The sequence below is a fragment of the Dermacentor andersoni genome, chromosome 5 (assembly GCF_023375885.2).
Source record: "Dermacentor andersoni chromosome 5, qqDerAnde1_hic_scaffold, whole genome shotgun sequence".
Lineage (NCBI taxonomy): Eukaryota > Metazoa > Arthropoda > Arachnida > Ixodida > Ixodidae > Dermacentor > Dermacentor andersoni.
In genome coordinates, this window is record NC_092818.1 from 181,237,479 (window position 1) to 181,263,486 (window position 26,008).

Here is a 26,008-nt window from a genome sequence, read left to right on the forward strand (position 1 = left end):
GTAATATCACATAACAACACTGAGGTCTGAGTGATGATGCACAGAAAAACAGAAAAAGAAAAGCTACAAATGTAAAACAACTACAACCAAAGGAATGGGATAAAACAATCGGAAGAAAAAAAAACGACCGGATAAACAGCGACATAATGAGCAACAACAAAGAAATAACACACAATTGAGAGACGGCTTAGCGGATTTGGCGTTGCGCTGCTAAGCACGAGGTCGTGGGATCAAATACCGGCCACGGCGGCCGCATTTCGATGGGGGCGAAATGCAAAAACACACGTGTAGCACGTTGAGGGACCCCAGGTGCTCCAAATTAATCTGGAGTCCCCCACTACGGCGTACCTCATACTAAGATCGTGGTTTTGGCACGTAAAATTCTACAATTTAATTTAATTGAGAGGCGGAGCAGATATACGGAAGGAGAAAGAAGCTAGGCAATACAAGAGAGCAGCGCAGCTAGTGCGAAGCTCAGAACAAAAGGGACACAGCACGTTTTCAAAGATATCAAAATGGACAAAATAAAAGTTGTTTAGACCTTGCATTCCGTGGAGAGGCGAGTGTTTGTTGAAAGAGGCAGAAGCGTGGAAAGGTGTGTTCCCTGGCAGTCTTCTGTGAAACTAGTAATGAAACAGAAGCTATAGCAAATATAAACACGTAATAATTCCAGTAATGACTCTGTATAAAATGAGGAAGTTGGTGTGACTTCGTCTGCAGCTAAGTCAGGGAAATGTAGAATGAATATTCAGACTTGAAAAGTTGGTGATCGAGGTCAGAACACGATGTTTATATATTGTTAGCGGAGTCTGGCGCCTTGAATGGGTTCCAAGGGGTGGACGACAAACCCAAATCTCAGCCGTCCCCAAAAACCAACTTCCCCTTACCCACGAATACTATATCCTTCCTTCTGTGTCAAAGGCTTTGCTGAGATCGCAGTAAACAGCGCGATGGCATGGAAACCTGCGTCATAAAGCTGACAAGGTTAGAGGTCGTTTAGCTGCCAGAAAGACATCCATGTTGATTTCGAACCATAACATTTTATACACCGTGAAGACCTGATCCGAAAAGCTGGAAAATCCGCTAAGCCGTCTCTCAATTGTGTGTCATTTCTGTGTTGTTGCTCATTATGTTGCTGTTTATCCGATAGTTTGCGACATCTGTCATGGTGCCGGATTTCAAGACAGCCATAACGCGAGTAGTTTTCCGAGCACGCGGAAAAGTGGAATTATTCAGACCGTTAATAAAGATGATCTCAACATATGTACAAAAATAGCGCCGTAAGCAAAAATTGTGCTCTAGACAACATGAGGCAGTAGCGGAACGCAGCCTTACATTGAAGCAGAATGTCCGCAGTTGGCAAAATTCAGCAATTATATGGCACGTCATACATGTCGCTGGTAAACAGCTTCTAGGCATTGTAAAATTGTCGCCCGCCACGGTTTCTGAGTGAATAACGCTTCCTGCTGCAGCATACTGAGCAAGAAGTCACCTGTTCGATTCTCGTCGCAGCATCCAGGTAAGTAACAAATGCTAAACCGCTCGTTTACAGCGCTTTGAGCGCATTTTGAAATACCTTAGCCCGGAGAGAGATTTGCCTGTTAGGCATCCCTCATAGCCCATGTGTTGCTTTGAGACGTTAAACACCACGATTATTAAAGCGAATAGCTTTCTTAGCTTCTGCACCGTTTTCGTGCTTGTTCAGTGGTTGGACTAGGCACGCAATACGTTCGTTTGTTCATTTGCTCGCTCGTTCGTTTGTTCGGGCTACTAGTTTACATTGCCAACCATTGTCGATGGTTTCTGCAAATCTTGTTTCTCTATTAAAATTATTTAGGTAGTGGTGCACAAGCGCCCAAGAATGGGAAAGGCTGCGGCAAACATACATGCCTGCTGGACTGCGCATACCTCCGCGTCATTTCTGTCTACGTCCTGGCTATGCCACTAAGAAGTATGATGTTTTGTTCCTGTCCGTTCGTGCTAACACGAAGCTAATTTCTGGAATAGTGCCCAGGCTTCGCGTGGCCGGTGTCACGTTCAGTACGAGTGCTGGAGAGCTGCGCTGCTGATTGAAGGAGCGCGCACTTAAGGGCAGATTTAGGGTTTTCGAGTTTGTGCTTAAGATCAGGAGCTCATGGAAAAACAGACTACTCTAGTACCATATACCCTGAACAGAGAGAAGGCGGGGAGATAGATGACGCTCAATTTATTTACAGCACACGGCTACAGTGCTGTGGATAGCTGTGGCAGAAGAGAAACATTCAGATGGGGTGCCCTCACAAACACTTTCGATGCGAAGCATTCTTTGCCTAATTCTCGGCACTTTGCAGTAGGTAGGTAGGTTGCTGTTTGGCTTCGCTTTAAGAAAAATGATGTCCAGCACAGCAGCCGGGTGCTCTAATTATTGGGGCACGATGGCACGCATGCTTCTGTCGTTCCAAAGCCTGCCAGCACTTTGAAACACTCGGCACGTGCACCATTGCAACCTTGTCGCGCTTTGAGGCACCGTGTTAGACTGCACTGTCTCCGGGACCGGTTCACTGTATAAGTGCTGCTTGCTGGGCCCGTTGGTTTGTACTGACACTCGAGAAAACCAGTGAACGAATTGGGACGCAAACACGGCAGAAAGCGTTGTGGTGCCTCTTCTTTCTGTCGTGTTTGCATTTCCATTCTTTCTCTGGTTTTCTGAAGTGTCGATCGGCTTACTTTGCCCAGTACTTTGCGCGTAGCAGCTTAAAGGGACACTAAAGGTTACCAGAAAGTCAAGTTAAAGTGATAAAGCAATGCTCCATAACGTCTAAGGCGTCAATATAATCGCGAACAGAGCTGTAGTAACCGAGAAATTGAGGTAAATGCATGACACGATTTGAGACCCCCAGCGACATTCTGGTACTAGCCCGATGACGACAGCACTCATCATAATTTGTCACTAGTACTCAACTACTCGTATTAAAAAGATAATTTCATTAGATTATATGACGGAAGAAAATGCTACTTGTCTACTTCTATTCGATTCTAAGAAAAAAATAAGATTTTGACGTTACCCTTGAGAAGTATGGGTGATCGAGAGGTTTCGTTTTCGCTCGACTCTGCGCGCTCGACTTTGCGCCGCGTGCGCTTTGGAGTTTCAGCTGTTTCTTTATCGTGTCGTCCTGCGGTTGTCCTGCTGGCTCGCGAAACTTGCATTTGGAACAAGCAGCGAGAATGCCACGTCCATGTGAAGTCGTGGGATGCGCGAACGGTCCGCGGAACTTGGCCAAGGGCAGTTGCAGCGGCGAATCCAACGTAACTTATCACTGTGTGCCAACGAGTGAACCTCTCCGTTCGAAGTGGCTAAGCGCCGTACCTCTGCCACAGCGCGCTGGCAAAGAGCCGAAAAATCACGTAGTGTGCTCGCTGCACTTTCCACCAGAGGATTCCGAGTTCAACGCCGACTTACTGAAGTCGCGTGAAGTGCCTTTCAAAGCAGGCCGTCGTCGTAGTAGTACGCAACGACGCCGGCAGCGCGAGCCCTCAACAGCAGGTCACGTTCATCAGTGCTTAAATCGCTGAACTCGAGCCCAGCATCGCGAGCTAATGTGTCGTTGTCTGGGTCATCCATTGCAACGAGCGTCGAAGTTGGCGTCATAAAACAGAACCAGGTTATCGTCGTGCGCTGTCCCTTCCGCTAGCCACCATATATAGTTCTGCTTTCGCGCTACTGTCGGCTCTGCCTTGGCTCTGTCTGGCCGCGCGTTTGCGTTTTGTGCAGAAAAGCCGTAGCGCCGTCTGCGGGAGCCGTTTTACTCACCGACGGTGCAACGTCACTATGAGGCCATGACGTCAATACTCCTCTATCGGAGGGCGGGTCATTTGAACTGCGCTAGAGGTACGCGGACGCTTCAGAACGCATTTTCTCTTAAAATAAGTCTCTTCATCGCACGAAACAAGCGTTTCGAGGATTCTAGGATGGTATTTCAACAGTCCACGTTGACTTAATATTAACCTTTAGTGTCCCTTTAAGCTACGTAAAAACTGTGCAACGTTGTACAGACTTTACGATCGGCCAAGTTTCAACATTTCTTCGGCGAAGTACAAATGCCATCGTTGTTTTAACACACACAACATGAAATGGCCGTTATGGCCATATGTATGTACGATTGTATAACACGTAGTCGCTGATGACGTCAATATCCGCGCTTATCTCGCTTACGCTCGTCCACTACCTTTGTATAACCCAGCAGACGCCATGTCGTAGGCTCGCGTCCAACGGCGGGCGTAGAAATGCCATCGTTGTCAAAGGATCGTCTACAACGTGGTTGTTGTGCTGATGTCGCATGTACGTACAGTGGCGACCTACACAGACAACTACTCAACTTAAATGAACACGTTGGTCCGCCTGGCATCGTTTTGCGGAACCCCAAACAATGCGGGATAGCCAAGTACCTGCAAAAATGCTTCGCATAACAGATTCCTGCAGTGCGTGATATTTGCACAATTCCTGAGTATGTGTAGTATATATGGTGTGATAGCGATATTTCGCGATTCATTCTGAAATATGCGTATTGGAATGTCGTGGTATTAGGAAGTAGTTTATGCCAAACGAGTCATCGACTGTCGAATGTCAATGTCACCGAGCGGCACATACCTTTCGTTGTTGTGGAACGTCTGCAGCTTTCTTCCTCTTATTTTTGACCTTCTCATTGCTTCTTGCTGTTGTATGAAGCTTATCCATGAATTCTGAAAAGATCTAAAATGTCAACGAAGACAAAGTCACTACAACATTACAAGAATGTCAAATCAGGAAAAAATGAGAAGAAAACGTGGCAGCGCTAGCGATACAGTATGGAGAAAACATTGTAACAATGAATTTACAGCGAACCGCTGTCTACACGGAGATAACTAATCTGAAAAATAACTCGCCCTGAACAGTAACCGGATGTAAGTCTGCAGTATGGGAGATAAGCATTCTATCGTGTCACTAATTTTACAGCTCGTAAGATGCCGCACGAATAGGCTAGTTTGGGCATTACTTCCGTAATGTCTGGTGCAGAAAGTGAAGTGTTGCTGACATTCTTCTTGGAGAGCAGGAGCCGTGGGAGCCTCTGTGTGCATGTAACGCAGCACTCACTAGATGTCGCGCCCATGCGTATAAAATTAAACCCTCTGAATAAGCTAAAGGTAGCAACGATCCGTGCGTGCCTGGCCTCTCCTCCTCCCCCGCAGCCTGCGCTTTCCGTCGTCGCTCACCCTCTCATCTTGCTTGTTTTGGCTGCTGTGGGAGCGTAATCGCCACCCAACTAGCGTACACCACTTCGGTGAAATTTATATTACTAATATGTCGTGCGCTTGTAGGTTTCTCCTTTACTTGGCGTTTATTGTAAGAGTGGCTCCTGGCGCAGTGCCATATATAGGTCTTCTCAGAATAACGAGAACTGAAAGGATAGTTTATTTTTGTTTTTTGTCGCGAAAGGGCAGCGCAAATCGATTATTTATCGCGATCAACGTCGAAGCAGGCTGACAGAAGGCACTAGTGTTTTCATCTGATCAAAAATTCGCGAACGTCATACTCACTGCTGCAGGCAGCAAGGGCTAACTCGATTATCAGTCTGAGCACGTCCCACTTAAAGCAGCGCTGTCATCACATGGCTTTTTTAGGGCCCATATAGTTTCTCACAAGAATTACTGGAAGGAACTGTGGTTATGTAGATATATGTGGTGTCCATGAAACGTACAAGCATTGTGGCTGAACCAGAAGGAGAATGATGGTTAATACATGGACTTGCCTAAACTTCGTCCTTCTGGCTTCAAACGGCTTTGCGACTTTAAACATTCTTCATTTTCAACAACATATTACGTTAGAAACGCAACAATTCACAATAATTCAGCATGTTCGCAAAATCTTCTCTTTGCTTTCTGCGTTCAGACATGTACGATCGCTTCGAAATCTAGGCCGATAAAGGCAGATAAATCGCAGTAAACCAAGCTACAATGACGTCTGAAGCACGAAGATCAGACAAATTCATGCAGTAACTATCATTTTCTTGTTAGCTCAACAATCACAGTGCCAGCCAGGGTCCGCGCGCGCGTTAGTGTGTGTGTGTGGGGGGGGGGGGAGGTGCGTGCGTGCGTGTCGATTGTAAGGTATAATTGCGATTAAACAGCTAGACAATATGCTGCCATTACTGCAGAACACGTATAAAGATCGAGATCTTCATCTCAGGAGCACGTGTGTGACATGGAAATACGTGCATACAACATACAGCTGCATTAAGGTTGCCGCCAAGATCGCCGAGATCCCTATATGCTGTAATTTTCTACAACATACATGAACAAATGCTTAAAAGAAGGAACAAAACCAAAAACTCCTCCTTACGTCTTGAGGATGTACGCGAAACAACCTAACCTGCCCAAAGACAATTAAAGTATATAGCACAATAAACTTTCACATAACGTATGAACAAGCGCTAGCTGGTCCTTATGCTGCAACTTTCGTACAAATATAGTTCAGCCAGATTTCGCAGAATCGTGATCAGGTAATACGTATTCCACAGGATGTTCGATGTTGTAAAGCCAAAGACACACACAAAGGAAACAAACGCTATATACGCACAAATATGCCGACAGCAGCGCGTCCATGCTTCCATTCACCGCTGTCAAACTTGTGCATAGAACGTCTATGAAGTTGCGCGAAGCGAAAGCCGCTGCGTTTACGGCAACCCCATTCTTACGCTTTTCAGACTCCCTAACACGCTACCACGTAAAGGATATTTCGGCAACGGCGCTAGCGGCCGCGTAACTTGCGCTAAAGATGCCGCACGGTGTCTATGAAAAAGTACCATGGCGCTGACGCAACTCAAAGCAATAAAGCAAGAAAACAAAAGGCGAAGCCGGTTGCGCGCGGTCTAGCTCATATCCTTATTTCCGTCAGCTTAAGCAGCGCGTGCGCAACTACGTCACTCCGCTCCACCAACAGGGGGCCGTAGACCTCCTCGCGTGCCCTCCCGCCCTACTCTGGCTTCAAGAGTATAGAATGGCGTGAGCTTCAGAAAATCTCAGCAGTTGTGTCTTTATTACGATATGCGTATGATATATATTTGAGATTCGTTTAACGAAATTGTCAAGCGGTAGGGCTGTATTATTTAATATTTATTTTCCTTTTGCGCTGGTGGGTGTGCCTTCCGGTGGGATCATGGGCACCTGCAGACCTCCTGTTGCACGCAGGAGATCCTAGGTCACAGTTTGTACCGAACAGTGCAGCCAAGTTGCTTCGAAATACCTTCTGCTCTGTTCACTTCTCATCATCCGCATGGCGAGTGGCCGACCTCGGTGATATGGCATAGGTGCGGCTTCGTGACTTTGTGTCAGTCAATCACAATGAGCAAGGATTATAGAAAATGAAAACAGCCATTAAAAAATACAGGTTCAAGGTTTGTTCTGCACCGCGACTAAAACGAAATTCCGTTTACACATTATTGTGCGTGGTGTTACTATATTGAGGGGCTGATAACCGCCATGGCCATTCACGCTTGTGCAGCGATGGAACAGCAATGTAGTCGATCATTATAGCAAAGAAATGGAATCGCAACGGGAGCAAAAAAAAAGGTCATATAACATATTTATAGCACAAGTGAAAGCCAGCATCCACCTTGGCGAGTATTCGCATCCACAAGTGGGACGTAGACTCATACGTCTTGTTGGGACTGTTTTTTACCGCAAAGGGCGACGACTTTGCTCAAGAGAGTTTATTTGCTGTTCATTTACGGCGCACGCAAGCAAATCAACCATTTTGTATGTATACACACTAAGACAGAAATGTTCGTGTAAAGTGAAAAGGAAGATACATATTTTATGCATTGTTACAAGGCACAGTAATACATCGCAAGTGCGAGTTTCACAAGCTTAATCTAAAAACGAACATTTTCGTAATTATTGTAAACACATCTACCGCTTAGAGTAAACGCATATTCCGCTTATGGTAAACACATAGTGCGCTTAGAGGCTCCTGATAACTTTTTAGACAGTTGCCACCGGATTGTTCTTTAATTAGCTTCGAAAATGGTGCCTTTGATTTGTAAAGAAAGTACCAATTTGCAGTAGCTTTTGAAGATATTTTTAAAACAAAAATAAATATATTTTCTGCCCAGTCACTATAAGCGAACTATATATTTCATGCAGATCAGTAAAGTGGCCAAATAACATTTTTTTTTACGTTTACATGAGTTCGAGTAAGTAACTGAATTGTTTCTCTCCTCGGCTTCCTCCCTACCCTCCCCCCCTCCTCTTCCACCCGACCCTCTTCGCTGCTTCATCGTAGCAACTCTTCGCGGTAGAAGGCTGCTCACCGACTTTCTCTTCTTCTTGAGCAGCTGCTGCTTGCGGTTAGAGAGCACTGAAGGAACTACAAGTGGTATCAACTGCTCGCGGCCGGCTTCTTTGGCTCCTGGGCGTTCCTGCAAGGCAGGTTGAATGTGCTAGGGACACTCTGTGAAACATATTAGAGGCACCTGCCCCAATAAAGACTCCACATATTGTTGTGCGAAAAGGTTCAGTCACATGGCTAAAATTAAGTTAAACTAGGAGGTCTTACGTGCCAAAACCACGTCCTAATTATCAAGCACGCCCGCTCTGGGGAACTACGTATTTTGACCACCTTTTTGCCATTGAGATGCGGCTGCCGCGGCCGCGATCGAAGCTGTGAGCTCGACATCGGCAGAATCGACGCCATATCCACTGGACTACCACGGTAGTTGTGACATGGCTCATTCTTGATCAGTTCGTTAGTGAAAAACGTTAAATTTATCTGCTACTCGCGTGGAAGAAGGTTCAAGGTCTTCATTTTTAAGGCGTTTATTTATTTCTTTTTGTGTGTGTGTGTTATTCGTGTAAGAGCAATCGTATGCAAGTGGTCACGCTAACGTAGTAGTGTAAAGAGGAGAGCACTTATATTGGCGATTCCTATCAGATGCGTTTGCAAGAAGCATAGGTGTTTAAGCAGAACAAATGGGAAATCCTCACCTGCGCCACGGTGTCCACAGGCTCAGGAGTCTTTTCATGACGCTTCCCATCGGGAATTTCAGTGGCACCTGTCTCCTTGTGATCGAGATTCTCTCGTTGAATATCCTGCATGAGTAGAAGTTCCAGGATGCTTCAATCGTGCTGCGCTAACTGCTTTGTCGTCGCACAAAATCTTGATGTCTTTAGCGTTAAGGTATTGTCGTCTGTTACAATTGTTACTCAGAGTACAATTTCTTGGGCTAATGATATTCAAGCAAAAGAGAACAAAGCGGAACACTATGCGATTTCTGCAAGCGACGCGTCTGTAAAACCATCGAAAATCTATGTGTTATACACGCTATAACCAAACTCGCTGAATATGCTCACCGGCGCCTTAGTGTACACAGACTCAGCAGGTTGTTCGAGGTGTTTCCCAGCAGGAAGTTCAGCTGCACCGGCTTCCTTTTGGTCGAGCTTCTCCCGATTACTTTTCTGCATAATCAGAGGTTGGTGAATGCGACTTGTTCTGGTGCTGCTTAATTACGACAAATTATATGTATGACCTTGTGTCTTCGCAAATAAATTTTAAACTTGGGTGTCCACGTGGGCATACAGTGGGCTCAAGCAGGGGTAATTTCTACGGGCCGCCCTGCGCCAGCGGCATCATGAACCTTCAAGACTAGTTTGTTCTCGCGACGTGCCGGAATAGGAAAGACACTTTTTTATAAAGTGGAGGCTATTAGGATTATTTGAAACCATTCACCGTGGGCGAAGGCAGAATTTCTAGGACCATATAATCAATTAATGACTATCGGCTATATCACGTTTAGTGCTATCTCCATGGTAATAACAATGAAGGCGCCGACTCATGTCCGGCCGAAAATCAAAAACGCAACCCCCTGCTCAACAGCGAATATTCGTAACGACTAAGACATCCGCGATTCGTCGAAATATCGAATACTGGACATCATAAGTTGAAATTAACAAGGGTTCTCAATTCCTGGATTAAAATGCGCTGGCAACTATAGCCACCTTCCAGACTTAAACTGAATCAAGGGGCAGCTGGAATAAGGTAATCATAAATGAAATTTGAGGTCTTCTATTGCTTTTCTTTCATATTATATGTTAAATTATTTGCGGTACGTGTGTGCAAAAGCTTCGTGCTTCTGTTCTTAAAACGCTAGCGTACACAAAGATTCTGCGCTGGGCTCACCGCTGACTTCGTCGTCTTCCTGCGGGGTTTTTCTGATGTGGATTTCGTTCGCGTATTTGCGCCCCTGCCACCTCGAGCGGGCGGTGGTGGCTCGGGCACAGGCTGCGGGAAGGAAAGAACTTTTATTGATATTACTGTTCTGCAAGAGAATTGATAACTGAGGCATCAGTGCTTGAGGTGACTGATACACGTTTATCCTGAAATAACGACTGAAAGCACCAACAGAAGTAGGCGAGCGACGCGCCCGTAGTGCCCTACAATACTTTCACGTTGTAGTGACAATATATTAGGACAGTAAAAAAAAAATAAACGTGGATGGCTGTCAATATAGACGAAATACGAAATGCGACCGACTTATGTGGTTTTGCGGAATCGCAACACATTATCAAGCGATGCTGTTTCCGTCGCTCTTCAAACGTAGAGCGCACTTGGCACGATATCCTCGGCGAACGCTGGCAGTGGTGGTTTAAGGAAACGCGCAGGCACTTGTGACGTGAAATTTTGCGAATGCAACTATTGCAGACCCTCCCCGCATTGAATCACACGTTGAACGTTTTTTTTTTTTTAATGCGAAAGCATCAAATGGCTCATTGAGCGAAAAATCCGGCGTTTGTAGCAGCGAAACGACCCCTAAATTCTATTTGCGACGCCACGTCACGTACGCGACTCGGCGGAGTAGAGCGGGGGAAAGCGAACACCTGCTGTCGCAATGGCGCGCCAGGTGTTGCATGAGGGGAGAGGGCGTTGCCGCAACGCCACGTCACCTTCGCTCTCCCAAGCCTGCGTTATCCGCGCGTTCCTTGCCGGCGCAAGCTCTCGCCTGCGTTCTGACTTCGCCTCGGTAGTCGCTTAAATAAAATGATCGTATAAAAAATAGAATACATTCGATAGGAAAAACGTTGGCGGTAGTGAGTCTCCAACTTACGACCCCACGCTCAGAAGCCGAGCGTCTTGCCCACTGGGCTAAACCAACGCCTCCTAGGTAGCAGGGCTCCGCACTCTGCTTTATGAGATCGTGCTACTTGGACTGAAATTTCCATCGCCATGCACGGCGTGACGAAAGCGGTGACGTCAGAATTACCATGGATTACTCGGGAGCGTCCCTATTAGATCCTATGGCAGCCGGGCAAGGTAGCATGACGTCACGAATCGAAGTGCTCCGGCCTTGCGTTATCTAGGAGGCATTGGCCAAGTCTCTCAAAAGTTAGCTTGCCCGTGAGGAGTTCATGGCCGGAAGGACCGCTCAGCGGCGTTGAATTGGTCATTAATGCATTTTCTCATTCACAACTCAGCAGAAGTGTCTAGGGGCGCATCCTTTATTGTTTTTTCAGAGACGAAGAACAATTTAAGAGTTCTCATTGTACGCGGACGCTATTCCGAGTTCGCTGCTGCCATATGTCTCATGGTAGTTATTTAGTCAGGCACAGGTTAGCAGGAACAGACTGACTGGATATTCTGTTGTGATTCAGGGAGGTTCTGCATCCATGTCGTCTGTCTTTTCACTTCCCGTTAAGAAGAAGTATTTCATTTTCGTTACGTCCGACAGTATACAGTACTTGTCATACATCCATGACACTACACATCACGCCACATATACCATACCAGCCAGTATTGCGAACGATGAATGCACAAATCAAATGCTAGTTTGTGCTCTCTCGGCGAAAGAGGCAATGTATTAGTTTACACTTGCGAAACGCACTACGATGCTTCTTTAATATAAGTTAATGAAGTTTGCATTGAAATGATGGCACGGGGTCATATAACTTCATTCTCTAATCATGACTTTATGAACACACTTTCATAAGTTCAGGCACGAAGAAACCTGCTATGAATTATGGTTAGGTCTTTCCGTCGTAAAGGGAGGGGGCGGGTGGGGGGAGTGAGGCCAATTTGTGCGTCTCAGTAGTGGTGGTAGTCGTTAGCGTAAAACCATTTGAAATATTCGAAAGCATCGACATCAGAAGGTGATTGTCAAACTATAGCATTCATGTTGCTTATTTCGAGTTCTCACTAAGTTTGTTTTTTCTTCGGAGCTCACAAAAGCGGCTTGCTTTTAGTTAGTGAATCTACGAGCTATGTGCATTGGTTTAAGTGCGCCTTTAGCTATTTCAGAATGTCCATGCTTGTATCGCTCACCGATGCCCCCATTTCTGCCACAGGTTTCTCCCCAAGGTGCTCCGGTTCCTGGAGTAACAAAAGGCACTCATAAATATGTCATAAATTTTTTTATCGAAGAAACGAGTAATTTGAATGCCGGTGTCAAGTGGACAGTCTTGCAGTGTGAAAAATGAAAAAAGAAGAGAACATATTGCAACAGTGCTAATTGCTAAAATTGGGTCTCAATTTCACGTTTCTGTGTTGTATTTTGTCGTGACCATTAAATGAATTACTGCTTTACAAATTGTTTTGATATATTTCATGAGCTTCTTATTACCTCCCGTTCTGACATTTACGCAATATTACTGGGCCTCGAAAATTTCATGTGTCTCCCTTTAGATATCTAAGTGCAATAAACTAAAGAAGAAATACATATGGATGTAAAATAAATCCAAGAGCGTGTTTATATTACAGATGACGCTACTGGTGTTTTACTGCATCTGCTTATTCAGTGTACCGGGACGTTCGAGTACTTAGTGAAGGGCTGGACATGTAGGAGCGCATAACGTGTGGCGTGAACGTAAAGTCACTTTCGAAGTTCACGCGCGACATTGAAACAGAACCCATGAAATAGGTGACCGACGACCATGTAGTAAACAATGCTAACTATAAATAAAGTATTATAATTTCGAGCATTCCTTATTTTTGTCTTGTCAAAACTGATCAACAAGGCCAAAATAAGGGATATTCGAAATTATAAAGTGAGAGGAAGACTGAGGAAACCATAAAAAATGGACGCAGTCTGAAATCAGTCAGAAGGGAACTTGGCGTAGGACAAACCTAGCTGTATGCTTTGAAAGATAAGCAGGGTAATATCATCAGCAATCTCGAAGGTATAGTAAAAGCAGCGAAAGAATTCTATACTGACCTGTACAGTACACAGAGGAGCCACGATACCTGCATTCGAAGCAGTAACGAACAGGCTGCGGAGACTCCTTCTATACATAGTGATGAGGTTCGGAGGGCCTTGCAAGACGTGAATTGGGGAAAAGCGGCAGGAGAAGATGGAATAACAGTCGATTTAATCAAAAATGGAAAACACATAATGCTGGAAAAACTGGCGGCTCTCTATATGAAGTGTCTATCGACTTCAAGGGTCCCAGAAAACTGGAAGAATGTAAACACTGTAGCAATCCACACAAAGAGAGACGTTAAAGAATTGAAAAATTATAGGCGCATTAGCTTACTCCCAGTATCATATAAAATATTCACCAAGATAATTTGTGATAGAATACGGGCAACACTGCACTTTAGTCAACCAAGGGAACAGGCTGGCTTCATGAAGGGATGTTCTACAATGGATCACATCTAAGTCGATAATCAGGCAATCGAGAAATCCACAGAGTGCAATCAGCCTCTCTATATGGCTTTCATAGATTACGAAAAAGCAGTTGATTCAGCAGAGATAAGACCAGTCATAGAGGCATTACGTAATCAACTTATACAGGCCGTTTACGTAAATATATATGAAAACATCTACAGAGATTCCACAGCTACCTTAATTCTACTCGCAGCTCGCAGTATCGAGCTTAAGAGTTTTCTCAACGCCTGCGCCTGGATCTGTCTCAATAGCAATGAAGACAAAATTGCGAGCGCTTCAAGGGCATTCGTAGAACGTGCGTTAAACCTCGTCAGGAGCTACGATAAGGGAATGATGTATTTTGTATTGAATGCTCATTTACAGAAAAACGTGCGCCTGCTAAATCGCACCAGCTTCACAAGCCCGTAAAGCGACACAGCCCACTTATCGTCTTGCAATGGGCTCCTAATTTTGCAGCTGAGGCTAGGATGGCGCGGTATTAATGGTCGCGTTCATGCGAGCCTCCGTAGGCCTCGCTGTGTACCTTATTTCGTTAGTTCTCTTACCGGCAAATCGTTTTTCGGCAACGCTTTCTGGGGTGGCACGCCGGTAGGTGATCTCTCGTCTTCCATCGGAGACACGGTGATCGGGTGATGATGATGATGAAGCCTCAGGTAATGGCACAAACCCACTGAGGGGGATAGGCCACGAATCGGGTGGTAATATGACTCAATACATAAAATAAAATAAATTGGTTAATAAATAAATAGCTCGAAAAAAGAAAGGAAAACAAATAATCCAAGATATAAAATGAACTATGAATACATGAGATGAAGTATTGATCAATACTATGGTAAGCCTTGCGTTGATAGGAATGTTAAAAAAAAAAAAAACGTGCGTGCTACATGCGCGTGCTTCTTCTTCTTCGTCTCCTTCTTGATGTTGATGTGTGTTCCTCGAGACGCACGAGGGAGATCGACTGCAAACGAAGTGATCAGCTGTAAATAAGAAAAGTTGCCGCGGTTAAACGCGGTTAAACCAAGATTGTCGATCGATAGCATGGTTTTGTTTGCTTTTGGAAAGGACACAGACGCTTCTCGGGGTGCCATCAGCAACTACCGCATCTAGAATTGCAACACAAGACAACATACAGACGCAGCAGAGAGCGAAGTGCCCTTCATGCTGCGTCTCACTTCAATGCCAACTAAACGTCGAAAGCACAGCGCATAAGAAGCTAGCAGCACTCGGCACACTTTGTACACATCGGGGATCACTTTCAAGATATGGGCTCCCGCGCGGCGTACGCAGCAGCCACCGGTAGGGGCACCGTAAGTCCTACTTCGACCTTGGCTGAGCTTGAAGTTCAGATTTAGAGAATCGGGTGTTTTCTCGGTTTGTACCGGGAGTAGTAGAGCTATCGCTGTAAAATCTACTTGACATCCGTCCTCTCAGGTCGATGGCGTGCATGTCAGCGATTGCTATAAGGCTGTGTGCGCCGCCGTTACTAGTATTGATGAGCACTGTGTGAATCGCGAGAACTTCGATTAGAATATTAAATAAAACCAGTTGCTTCCAATATCTGATCAAATGGTGAAATAGTAAATATTAAGCTTCCCCTCACACCTACCCCCCCCCCCCCCCAAATAAAGAAGACTGTGATATACGCACATTTGATGAGTTACCTGCTGCAAAAAAAAAACTTTTATGCTGTTAATGCATAGAATCATGATGAATATGCATGAAATTCCAGTAAGTGCTGCAAAGTGTAAATGTGAAAAAGTAATGATGATTTCATTTCATTTCATTTGATTACCTTAAAACCTCTTGATAGGGGTATTACATAAGGGGTGGGAATACATTAGTACATAATTTGCATAATACATAACAGAACACGCAAACAACAACAAAAAACTACATGAGCTAAAGTGTTACATACGTCAGCGCAAATACATAGACCTAAATAATAAAAACTAAAGTTGCACGAGCATATAAGTCTGTTAAGACAAGTCATGTTCATTGTGAAAAGTGCGCAGTGACACTCTCCATGAACGTACAAGGGCAAATGATGGCAGCGATTTGGTGGGGCAGGTTCTTCCAATGTGTAGCGGCATGGCAAAAGAATGAGGCGGAAAAGGTAACAGTGTCCATGTGAGGGCGGCCCACTTGAAAAGTGTGGCGTGTACGATGAGAAGTTCGGGCTGCGGGTAGGATATAGGGTGGTTGATTAAGCGAGCTGTGATAAAACAGTACTCACGTACGGGGCAGAAACCTGGAGGCTAACGAAAAGGGTTCTACTTAAATTGAGGACGACGCAACGAGCTATGGAAAGAAGAATGATGGGTGTAACATTAAGGGATAGGAAAAGAGCAGGTCGGGTGAGGGAACCAACGCGAGTTAATGACATCTTAGTTGAAATCAAGAAAAAGAAATGGGCATGGGCAGGACATGTAATGAGGAGGGAAGATAACCGATGGTCATTAAGGGTTACGGACTGGATTCCAAGGGAAAGGAAGCGTAGCAGGGGGCGGCAGAAAGTTAGGTGGGCGGATGAGATTAAGAAGTTTGCAGGGACAACATGGCCACAATCAGTACATGACCGGGGTAGTCCGAGAAGTTTGGGAGAGGCCTTTGCCCTGCAGTGGGCGTAGCCAGGATGATGATGATGATGATAATAATAATAAAACTTATGGAAAAGTGAAAGGGTTCCAGTGCGCCGGCGCGTACAAAGGGGAAGTGAATTTAATGATTTCTTTAAATAAGATATGCTCACGTCATATGGATAATTAGAATGGATGAACCTTGCGGCGCGGTTTTGAACGGCTTCGAGTGCGTTGATGAGATATGTTTGGTGGGGATTCCATATGGCGGATGGATATTCCAGTTTCGGTCGGACTATTGACTGGTAGGCCAGTAGTTTAACCTGTTTGGGGGCACGTTTTAGATGACGCTTGAGAAAATACAGCGATTTGTTAGCAGATGAAATGGTGTTACTTACGTGTGTTCGCCGGGATAAGTCTTTAGATATAGTAACACCTAGGTACTTGTAAGACTGCGCAGCACACACGGGAATCTTATTAATTGTGTATTGCTAAGGAAATGGGTCGCGCCGACGAGAAAATACCATCAAGTTGCATTTCTTAGGATTAAGTTCCATTAACCACCGGTCGCACCATTGCAGTAAACAGTTAATGTCCTCCTGAAGTAAGTCTTGATTAGATGTGCTAGTAGTTGTTCGATAAATGGCGCAGTCTTCCGCGTACAAACGAACGTTGCAAGACACGAGCAGCAATAAGTAATTGATGTACATTAAGAAGAGTTGGGGTCCAAGAACAGATCCTTGCGGTACACCGGAAGTCACTGGTAGGTGGTTAGATGTGCGGTTGTTAACTGTAACGAACAGAGATCGGTTTGTCAAGAACGCTTCAATCCATCGCAAAATGTCGTGCTGAAGGTTCGCAAGAGAATGTTTTAGTAGTAGACCTTGGTGTGGTACCTTGTCGAACGCTTTTGCAAAATGTAGAAATATCGCGTCTGTTTGGAGGTTAGAATCTAAATTGGTGTGAATATCATGCAGGAAAATGGCCAGTTGTGTTTCGCAAGAAAAGCCTTTGCGGAACCCATACTGTGAAGTGAAAGTATTTGTTCGAGCCAAAAATTTCATGATTTCTATGTACATGACGTGTTCCATGAGCTTACAGGGCACACTCGTTAATGAAATGGGGCGATAATTAAGCGGGTAATTCCTGTCACCTGCTTTGTGGATGGGAACAACCCTCCCACCTTCCAGTCATGTGGTATTTCACCAGTTGAAAGTGACTGCGAGAATAGCAAACACAGGAACGCCGCGTGACATGGTTAGTATTCTTTAACAGTTTCGAATTAACGTTATCCACGCCGGCTGACGATGTGAGTTTAAGATTGTCACTTAACGATGAGATACCATCTGGGGAAAATGTAATGGTTGGCATAACGCTTGTTTCATTAGTACGCTCAAAGTATATACGTTTCATTAGTATGATCAAATTAAAACCTCTCAAAATTCAGACTGGGGTATTCCCCCAGCTTGAATTCCAGAATGCCATGTTCCCCACTCGCTACAGGCCCGACTGCCCGTGGTGCGGAGGCATACCATCACTACAACACATTACTTGGAATTGTGGATCACACCCGTTTGATAAAATACAACCACACAATGGAGCAATGGGAGGCACAGCTAACCAACTCAGTCCTGGCGGGACAACAGTCCTTCATAAGACAGGTGAAGCGGGCGGCCGAGGTCAGCGGGGCCTTGGACTAAAGGGTCTCCGACCACTGCACGTAAATCGTTTAAGTCAATAAATGTTTCTCTCTCTCTCTCTCACTCTCTCTCTCTCAATATGCTGTGTCAGAAAAGGCAAGAGGACATAAAGGTGTCAACATGCAAGGAGGTAATATGGCAATGTCTTGATGTTGATACTCCTTTAATTTAGTGGTGGTGAGCCTCCTCCTTCTCTTTTTTTTCGCTTTGTTCTCGAGCATAGAGTTTCATATTGGGGGCGAGCTCCACCACTGCAGAAGCTGGCACCACCGTCGGCGTGACGTGGCATGAGGGATCACGTGGACACAGCGGCCGCGTCGGCTGCTTCGGAAGCGCCGAAGTGAGCTGAAAACGAAAGTTTAAAGTCCCACCTGCGCTGCGGTTCTCATTAAGTGGTGAGGCTGTCCCGCCTTGGGTGTCTGCTTGACAATATTTGAAATCACTATAACAGGTAGTGGCTGCCTTTGGAGGCGTGCAGCATGGTAGGCTACTGCTCGGTGCCGCAATGCCGGGCGTACGCAACGGAGCCCGGTGTCAGCTTTATTAGCACGAAGCCGCAGGACAAGAAGCTGAGTGAAACTTGGCTCGCGAAACTTAGGACCGGCAAACAGCCATCGGCTACAACTCGGGTATGCAGCAAGCACAGACGCGAGGAATATTTCGGCTTCGGCGCTGGGACTGCGATATTCGGTGAGTAGCAGAATACGCGCACTGAGACGTTCGCCCGCTCTCGCTGCCCGGCTAATGTCATGACGGTTTGGTTTATGAACTTGTTGATGCTAGACACTGGCAAGTTCACTGGACTGCAAAGGGAGCGGTAAGAAGCACATTAAACAAAGGCATGGCGTATGGTCATGTTTGTGTTATGAATTAAAGCACTGGATTACGAAAAAGAAGCAGCGCGAGATCGCCCGCTGAGTGCCTACAGTGCGACGCAACCTTAGAAATAATATTGAAACGTCCAAGAATTCAGAATAAGAAAGAATATTGAATTGTCGAGACGGCACATTACAGTCGCCGTAGGCGTCAAAGTCCCTTGTTAAAACGAAGTTGTTTTTGAAGAGCTCTGATAACGTCCACGCAACGATGGTTGCTTGTGGACTGTCAAATGCTCATATTCTGCGGCCTAAAGCTCACAGCACGGTGCGAAAACGCTCTCAGTGAAAGTGAAACATTGTGCGCGGACATGCATGCAGACGCGCCGTCGCTCGCCGAGAACCCGTGCGATGATGCATGCATTGAGGCTTCGTTTTGTTATGCGCCATTTGGTTATACAGACGGCCCACTATGAGAACATATCTCACATAGTTTGCGCTCAGCGACTGCCGACCTTTCACTCCAGCCGGTTTCGGGAAACTCCATCGCGGCGACTGCCCGCAGTGGCTTTCACTGTACGTATTTGGTACAGATATGGCGTCTGTAAGCGATTCTGTGCTTTCAGTTTGGCCAGAATTAATATTTCGACAGTAATAAAGTTTCCTCGTTTTGAGGGTACCTAGAGAAATGTACACGAGGGCTGCCGCGTGGTGTTTTTGTTGAGCGCCGTAAGCCAAACCTATGAGGAGCGCGCCGCGTGATCCCTCATACTACGCAAGGGAGGCGCTTCCAACAGATGGCGACCCCGTAAGTCCTCGCCTTCAGTAGTGACTGTACAAACATTACTTTTCTCGAGGATTCAAAGGACGTTACTCTGCGTTCTTATGAACCTCAGATAGAGGCTGAGCTGCTGCTGCAAGGTCTTGCCATTCTGGATGATCTCGCGGTTTTGCACAGTTTATCAGAACGTTTGACGCCAAATGAAAGGAACGCTTACCAGAAATTAGGCAGCGCAATCTGTATACCAAATGCCAAGCGTGCATCTGTTTACGCATGAGCAAAACACGCCTCGTAAATAAAGCATGTTAATGCGATTAATGTGATTATGTATGGCATACAGTTTTCGGAGAGTATTTCGTTACACCGGGTGGGCTCTGTCGGGTAGATTGCTGAGAGTGAATGATTTTTCATTCCACGGAAAGAATATCTCAGGAAAGCTTATTTAACTAGTTCGCTAGAATGTTAGGTTCGGCTGACAAGCACAAAAGAAACCTATGCTATGTTGTGCCAAGAGGGAGATGCAAACCATGAGTCAACACAGAACATTGTAGCGTCTTTAATGCGGCTCGCTTTCTCACGGCCAACATTTTTTTACTTCCTCGCGGCGATTGTATTCTTATGCCGGCTGAAAGAAAAATAAACAAAGTACTTGAAGTTATGTGCATGTTGAAGGATTTCATTTACAAGTACTGAAGGTCAATTTTTATATTCACGAAGTTAGTAAAAAGGAGCACACTAAGAAATTACTTTTAGCCAAGTAATGAAATTCGAATAGACTCCTAAGTAGTCACGACCTATCACCAGTGGGTAGTGTTGCCACAGCTACTGCTTTATCAGTAGGTCTACGATTTTTCTCTAATTATTGGTAATTCAGAGATGATAAAGCTTTCGGATCTAGTGATTTTTATGTTCTACCACAAAAACAATGCATGAATTTGGCACATTCTTTACGGAATATCGCGCTTATTTTGCTACTTTCTACCAAACCTACTGCTTTTACGATACATGGTTCACTGCTATAGTACGATCAACTTTTATTGCGCATGAGCAACGAACGATATGTGCATTTCTTTAATCTTTAGGCTTAAGGATAACACAAAACGCAATACCTCTGAAGCCCGCTGAAATAAGTTATTTTTCAAGCCACGCATCCTGCTAGGAAATTTGTAGGTCATTGTATCGGTTTACTGCACCGCAGTTTGCACGCTGTAGAATTGAATCCGTGCTGGCGAAAATTCCGTTTTCAAATACCATTTTTCGCCATTGTAGAAAAGATCTACTAATTTCTACTGATTTTTCATATACATATCTATGACTATTTTTCATGACCTAAGGCAACGATGCCAGCAAGTCCCCATTCATCCAGCGGTTGACTGCTGCTGTGGCGGTGCCTCGCGAACGATGAAGCAACTCTTCAGGTTGTGTAGTTACCGTCCACATCGCGCGGTGACGCCACATACATGGTCTTCGTTTTGCAGACTCTCGCACGCTCAAACCACTTGGCACAGACGATTCGTGATGTGATGTCAAGTTGGTAGGTTTGAGTGACACTATAATGTATTAGTATAGTTACACACCGCTGAAATGGAAGCTTGCCAGGGGGGAAGATGCGATCGCAAAATATGGAGGAAGGACAGAACCTAGGAAATAACGTCACGAGATAAAATTGAACACGGAGGAAATAAACTCCTAGGACGGAGCATGATTGTAGTCTTCACCTGACGTCAACGACGCAGCTCCCACCTCACTAATACCCAAACATGGCGGCTACGATGACGTCAGTGTACCGTATTCTCAGGCGCGCATGGTCTTGCTTTCTTATGGTGACTGTTTTTCACCAGCCTATCACTGTAATCGCTTTATCGTTTGCCGCATCACGCGCCTGTGGCGCAGTCATGCTTTCACGTTTCTTGCGTATGCCTCTTTTTGCCGTACCCCAAGATGGTGGCTGACGCCAATACAAGCATTGTATAGCGTCAAGTAACAAAACTGGGGTGCGATCGGAGATGGTTGTTCGGCGCGTTCGTTCGGTTACCGGGGCGCGCGATTAGCCTACTCCGCGCCGACGTCGCCAGCCGCGGGGCGCGGCCACGTTTTTGGCGACGTCAAAATCATACGGCTTCACAGGGCGCGTCTGGTGGATTCGATCCAACCGGCGGCTGCGGCATGGCACGTTTGGATCCAATCCATAGTTAAAATCGAGAAAATGGCGCTTCCGTTGGGAACTTAGGTTGTTGCGCTGGCGTTTCTAGAGGAAGGAGAAGAGCCGGTGGCGGTGCGAAACGCGTTTGAAGAAATGGCAGAAAGTGAATTCCGGCGTCGATTTCGTTTCTCGAAACAAATAATGCATTGGTTGTACAGCTAAATCGACCCGACGCCATCATCGGTGCCAGCGAGCCACTGGAATGTTGTCGCTGCCTCTTGAAAAGTGCGCCACTCTGTCCGTCGTTTCTTTTTCTTTTTTCTTCTCACTGTGCGCGACACCACCTAGGGACGACGCAAAGAAACTAATAGTTATAACTTGCAGTAGTCACACGTACTACTATTTGAAAATGTGTTTGGGCTTGAGAAGAAAAAATACATTTTTTTAGATAAAGATTTCATTCACTTGGAAGACGAGAAACATTTCGTTTTGTAGTATACTAGACAGTTTTAGCAGAGCGTTTGCTTGCGCTCTGCTCCGCACACGTTTCACGCGCACCGGTGGCTGCACAGAATGCATTGATTTCGCTTATCTAACAAGAGCATCTTCCAGAGATGCCACTGACGTGCTCTCAGCTTGGCGGTAAAACGATTACGAAAGCAACTACACGCTCCCTGACGCACCGCTAAATCAGTTTCCTAGCGGAACGTGGCCAGCGTCCCACGTTCCGCTGCCGCTATGTGTGCTGCGCGCACGCGCGTCAGTGTTCCCAGTAGCGTTTTGCTGAGCGGCTGCGTGCCAATTGTTGTGATATTCTGGTCTGAGCGGAGCGGACCGTAAATGCTCTGCTAAAACTCTCTACTGTCTGCAAGCAGACGAGAAACGACGGAAGTAAACTTCCGGTGAGGCCACCGCTTCTTGATTGGCTGCTCTCTCCGCCCCGTTGTCACAAATTTTGCATACTGCCACTTTGTGACGTTGCAGCAACCGAACAGAACGCGTATCGAACAAACTATCTCCGATCACGCCCCAGGAAACGTCGGCCCCACATGTGGTCATGACGCGGCAGGTTTTAGTGTCCTACCGCCACGCTAGCCGACTACAGCGCTCACTCTTCTGGAAAGACAACGGATGCGACAGCAACGTGCAGCTGCCGCAGTTGCATGTTGCAAGGAAAACAATAAAAGTGTACGCTGCAGTAAACGACGACGCACGAGCATGTCAGCAGAAAACGTGCTCAGAGTGTAAGGCAATGAACCCGAACAATCAAGAGCCAATAGAATTAAACCTCCCGGGAGCTGAGTCCACCGGGCGGAGTCCACCGAGTGCAGGGCCAGGGCCCACTTTTAGAGACGATGCAGGAAAAGAGATAGAGAGATAAAGAGCGTGAAGGCATCACGGAGACTTGGCTCGCGGAGGCTGGTCAAGTGACGTCATCCTCCTTCCCAGTAGAGAGGCCGTATAGGCGTCTGTCCGCTATTTTCACAGTGCAGTTTTGTTGTGCCACGCTTGCTACAGGATATTACAACTGCAGCTAGCATGCAGACATAAGATTACGTTAAGTTACGTGCTAGTTTTGCATATTTCTGCTTCCAGTATACGTGACGTCCTGCTTTGTCGCGAGCGCAAGCAGCATGCTGTGTGCCGCTGGACCCGAAAACATGTCATTCTGCTTGATTGGCGATAGATAGGTTCAGATTTACGATGGCTTCCATGTAATAAATACGTCATTTCTTGCGAATTAATGTTACACCAATACAAAGTAGCAGACAGTGTTACATGGAATGACATGACGCAAACTATCTTTTATTCATAAGTGTCCCACTATCCTTTAGGACGCGAATGCAAGCAGTGAGAGAAGTTTCTCTAACCTTTGTACAGGGCTGTATGTTATGAGTATAGTGTCTTTCTTTGTTCCACGACGTAAAACCTCCTTGGCGGAAAAGAAGTGCAAACATGATCACTGTGGAAGAAAACGATGCCGAAGGCTACGCCTGTCAAAGCTACGAGAGGCATCCAAAGTGTGCGAAGTGTAGCATTTGTGTTTAGCTGGGGATCATACTAGTCTTACTTTGTTAGCCGACAGATATCCCAGACAGAGAGAGATACAAGCTTTAATTGTATGCTGCAGATGTTAGTATGGCTGATCGCCTGTCATGCTATTCCAGGTGCTGGGTAATGATTATAATATATATGGTGATAAACACATAAACAGCACACGCAGTCGCACACATTTATACACTATGCACTGTACGTGCATGTACATTAGCACTATAGAGAGAGGAATGAGACTGCGGGAGGCGGCGCGAAGAGCTAGCCGCCGTAGCCACTGTTTACGACAGACAGCCATGATGCAGCGGGATCTCGGGAGCGGCCGACACCGCGGCCACTCAGGCCGAGTGCGGTAGCGTGTTCTATACTCGCGCTACCTGCATGTGAGCGCATCTTCTTCGCCTGCTTTGTAGGCGATGGTCGCGCCGCTACAAGACGATTGGAATGAGAGTGAGAATGAGGAATGAGCAATGAGAATGAGACTGAGGAAGGAGGAATGAGAACGAGACTACCCACACGCACACGCCCACACACGCACACACGCGCGCGCGCAGGTGAGCGAGTGATGTCGCGTTTAACTGACTTGTACTATCAGTTACCACAATCGTAACTTCAGCTATCATCATCCGCAACTGCGGCTTAAATTAGTGGGAAATGTCGGACAACACGTTCAGTGTGTGCAACGAAGAACTATGCCAGCTATTTAGGTCAGGCAACTGTCGTTGGCTCTCAAGCTTGTTTATCATCTATAAATATAATATCTAGTTCATGTTATAAACATCACATTTGTTTGAGGATATTCCTTTCACTGAACCAATCAAAAATATTATATCTGGATCCCTGCCTACAACGAGGAACAAGAATGGACGGTCCACAGTGAACTTGCGTGGTGGACGGTCAGATACAGCAGCTGTTGATTCGCCTGTAGTGGATTGTTCATCAGGATCAGGAACCGGTCCACTACAACCAGCCTTAAAGAAGACAAACTGCTTCGCGGATGACACGACGACGTCTTTGTGCGATACTTTACACAGACCCGAGAAATCGGCTCCTTCTGAGAAGACGTCACCTTCGCCCATGGAACAGAGCAGTTGCTTCAAGTCTATGACGCACTTGATGGTGAACTTCGGCAGAGTCACTACAGTGTCCCCCTGTTCTTTGAGCATGCCTAAGCAATGCAGAATTTTGGACGCGCTCATTTTTTCTTCCACGCTTGCAAGCCCTTCCACATCGTACGGCAAGAGAATGATTAGTGATTGGTGAGGTGACTCAAAGGGCAGTTCCGCAAGGCTCACTCCGAGTTCCGACGAATCACCTACCGGGAACGGAGCCGTCTGCGTCATCATAGCGATGGTGCAAGTCCGGTCTCGTGCCTCGTAGAAGACTCCCTCCGAGGCCCGGTCGAAGCGGCGCCACCAACGAACTTCCTGTCGAATAAGGCCTACGAGAACCAGCTGCGCTTGCTTGTTGACATCCTCTTGCCGGAGCGCTTGACCGGGAGCGGCCACCGTGTATGACGTCATCGCACGCGCGAAGGCGTCCATGGAGCGACGGCACTGCTCAGCGCTAAAAGCAAAGTCTTTACGGTGACAGTGCACGCCAAGCTTCCCCATGCCCGCAGCGTATTCGTCGGTGAGCTCGATGGACTCAGCGTGGTAGAGACAGGCGTAACGCGTGAGGCGAAGGCCACCACTGCTTTGGCGAGGCCCCAGACGCAGGTCGCCGGTCCAGCGCACGAACCGCTCCAGGAGCTCGCCCTTGCGCCAGGTCCTATAGGAGGCGTGCAAGAGGCGCGTGATTTTACTGGCAGTGTCTCCCCGCGCTCCCTGGTGGACCATAACGAGGATGCAGGCGACCAGCCACGGAGAGAGGACCAAGTTTCCCTGGTTCCCAGAGAGGCGCATTTGCCTGTAAAGGTCGATAGGAAACTGCAATAGCGGTCCTGCCGTCTCAGGTGCCATGTCGAATGAACCGATGTACAACCTGGGACAGAGTAAGCCGAGATCGGCGTGTAAGTAGTGACATTTCTCGCATACACTGGACATCGCATAAACGGCTGGCGGAATATGCTAATTAAGCGTGAGGTTGACGGTTTGATGCCCGGAAACGGTGACACCGTATTTCAATGGGAATTTAATGCTAAATTGCGACTCTGCACTGCTATATATTGTTTGAAGGAATTCAGGTTGGCAGATTTTCTCCAGAGCTGCTCAGCGCGACGTCCCTCGAAGCGGAATTGTTGAATCGAGAAAGTGAACCCTTTTATTAAACATC

General features: G+C 46.3%; 1 protein-coding gene across 1 annotated transcript; it reads right to left on the reverse strand.

The window, feature by feature from the left end:
- Nucleotides 1-24,495: 24,495 nt before the first annotated feature.
- LOC129384916 (ipis-1-like) lies at nt 24,496-25,695 on the reverse strand. Its single transcript, XM_055070570.1, has one exon. The coding sequence runs from the start codon at nt 25,693-25,695 to the stop codon at nt 24,496-24,498; it is 1,200 nt and encodes a 399-aa protein (XP_054926545.1).
- Nucleotides 25,696-26,008: the final 313 nt, after the last annotated feature.

What these genes read in the sequence shown, in the direction of transcription:
- LOC129384916 (XM_055070570.1), bottom strand. Translation starts at nt 25,695, where the DNA reads ATGGCACCTGAGACGGCAGGACCGCTATTGCAGTTTCCTATCGACCTT.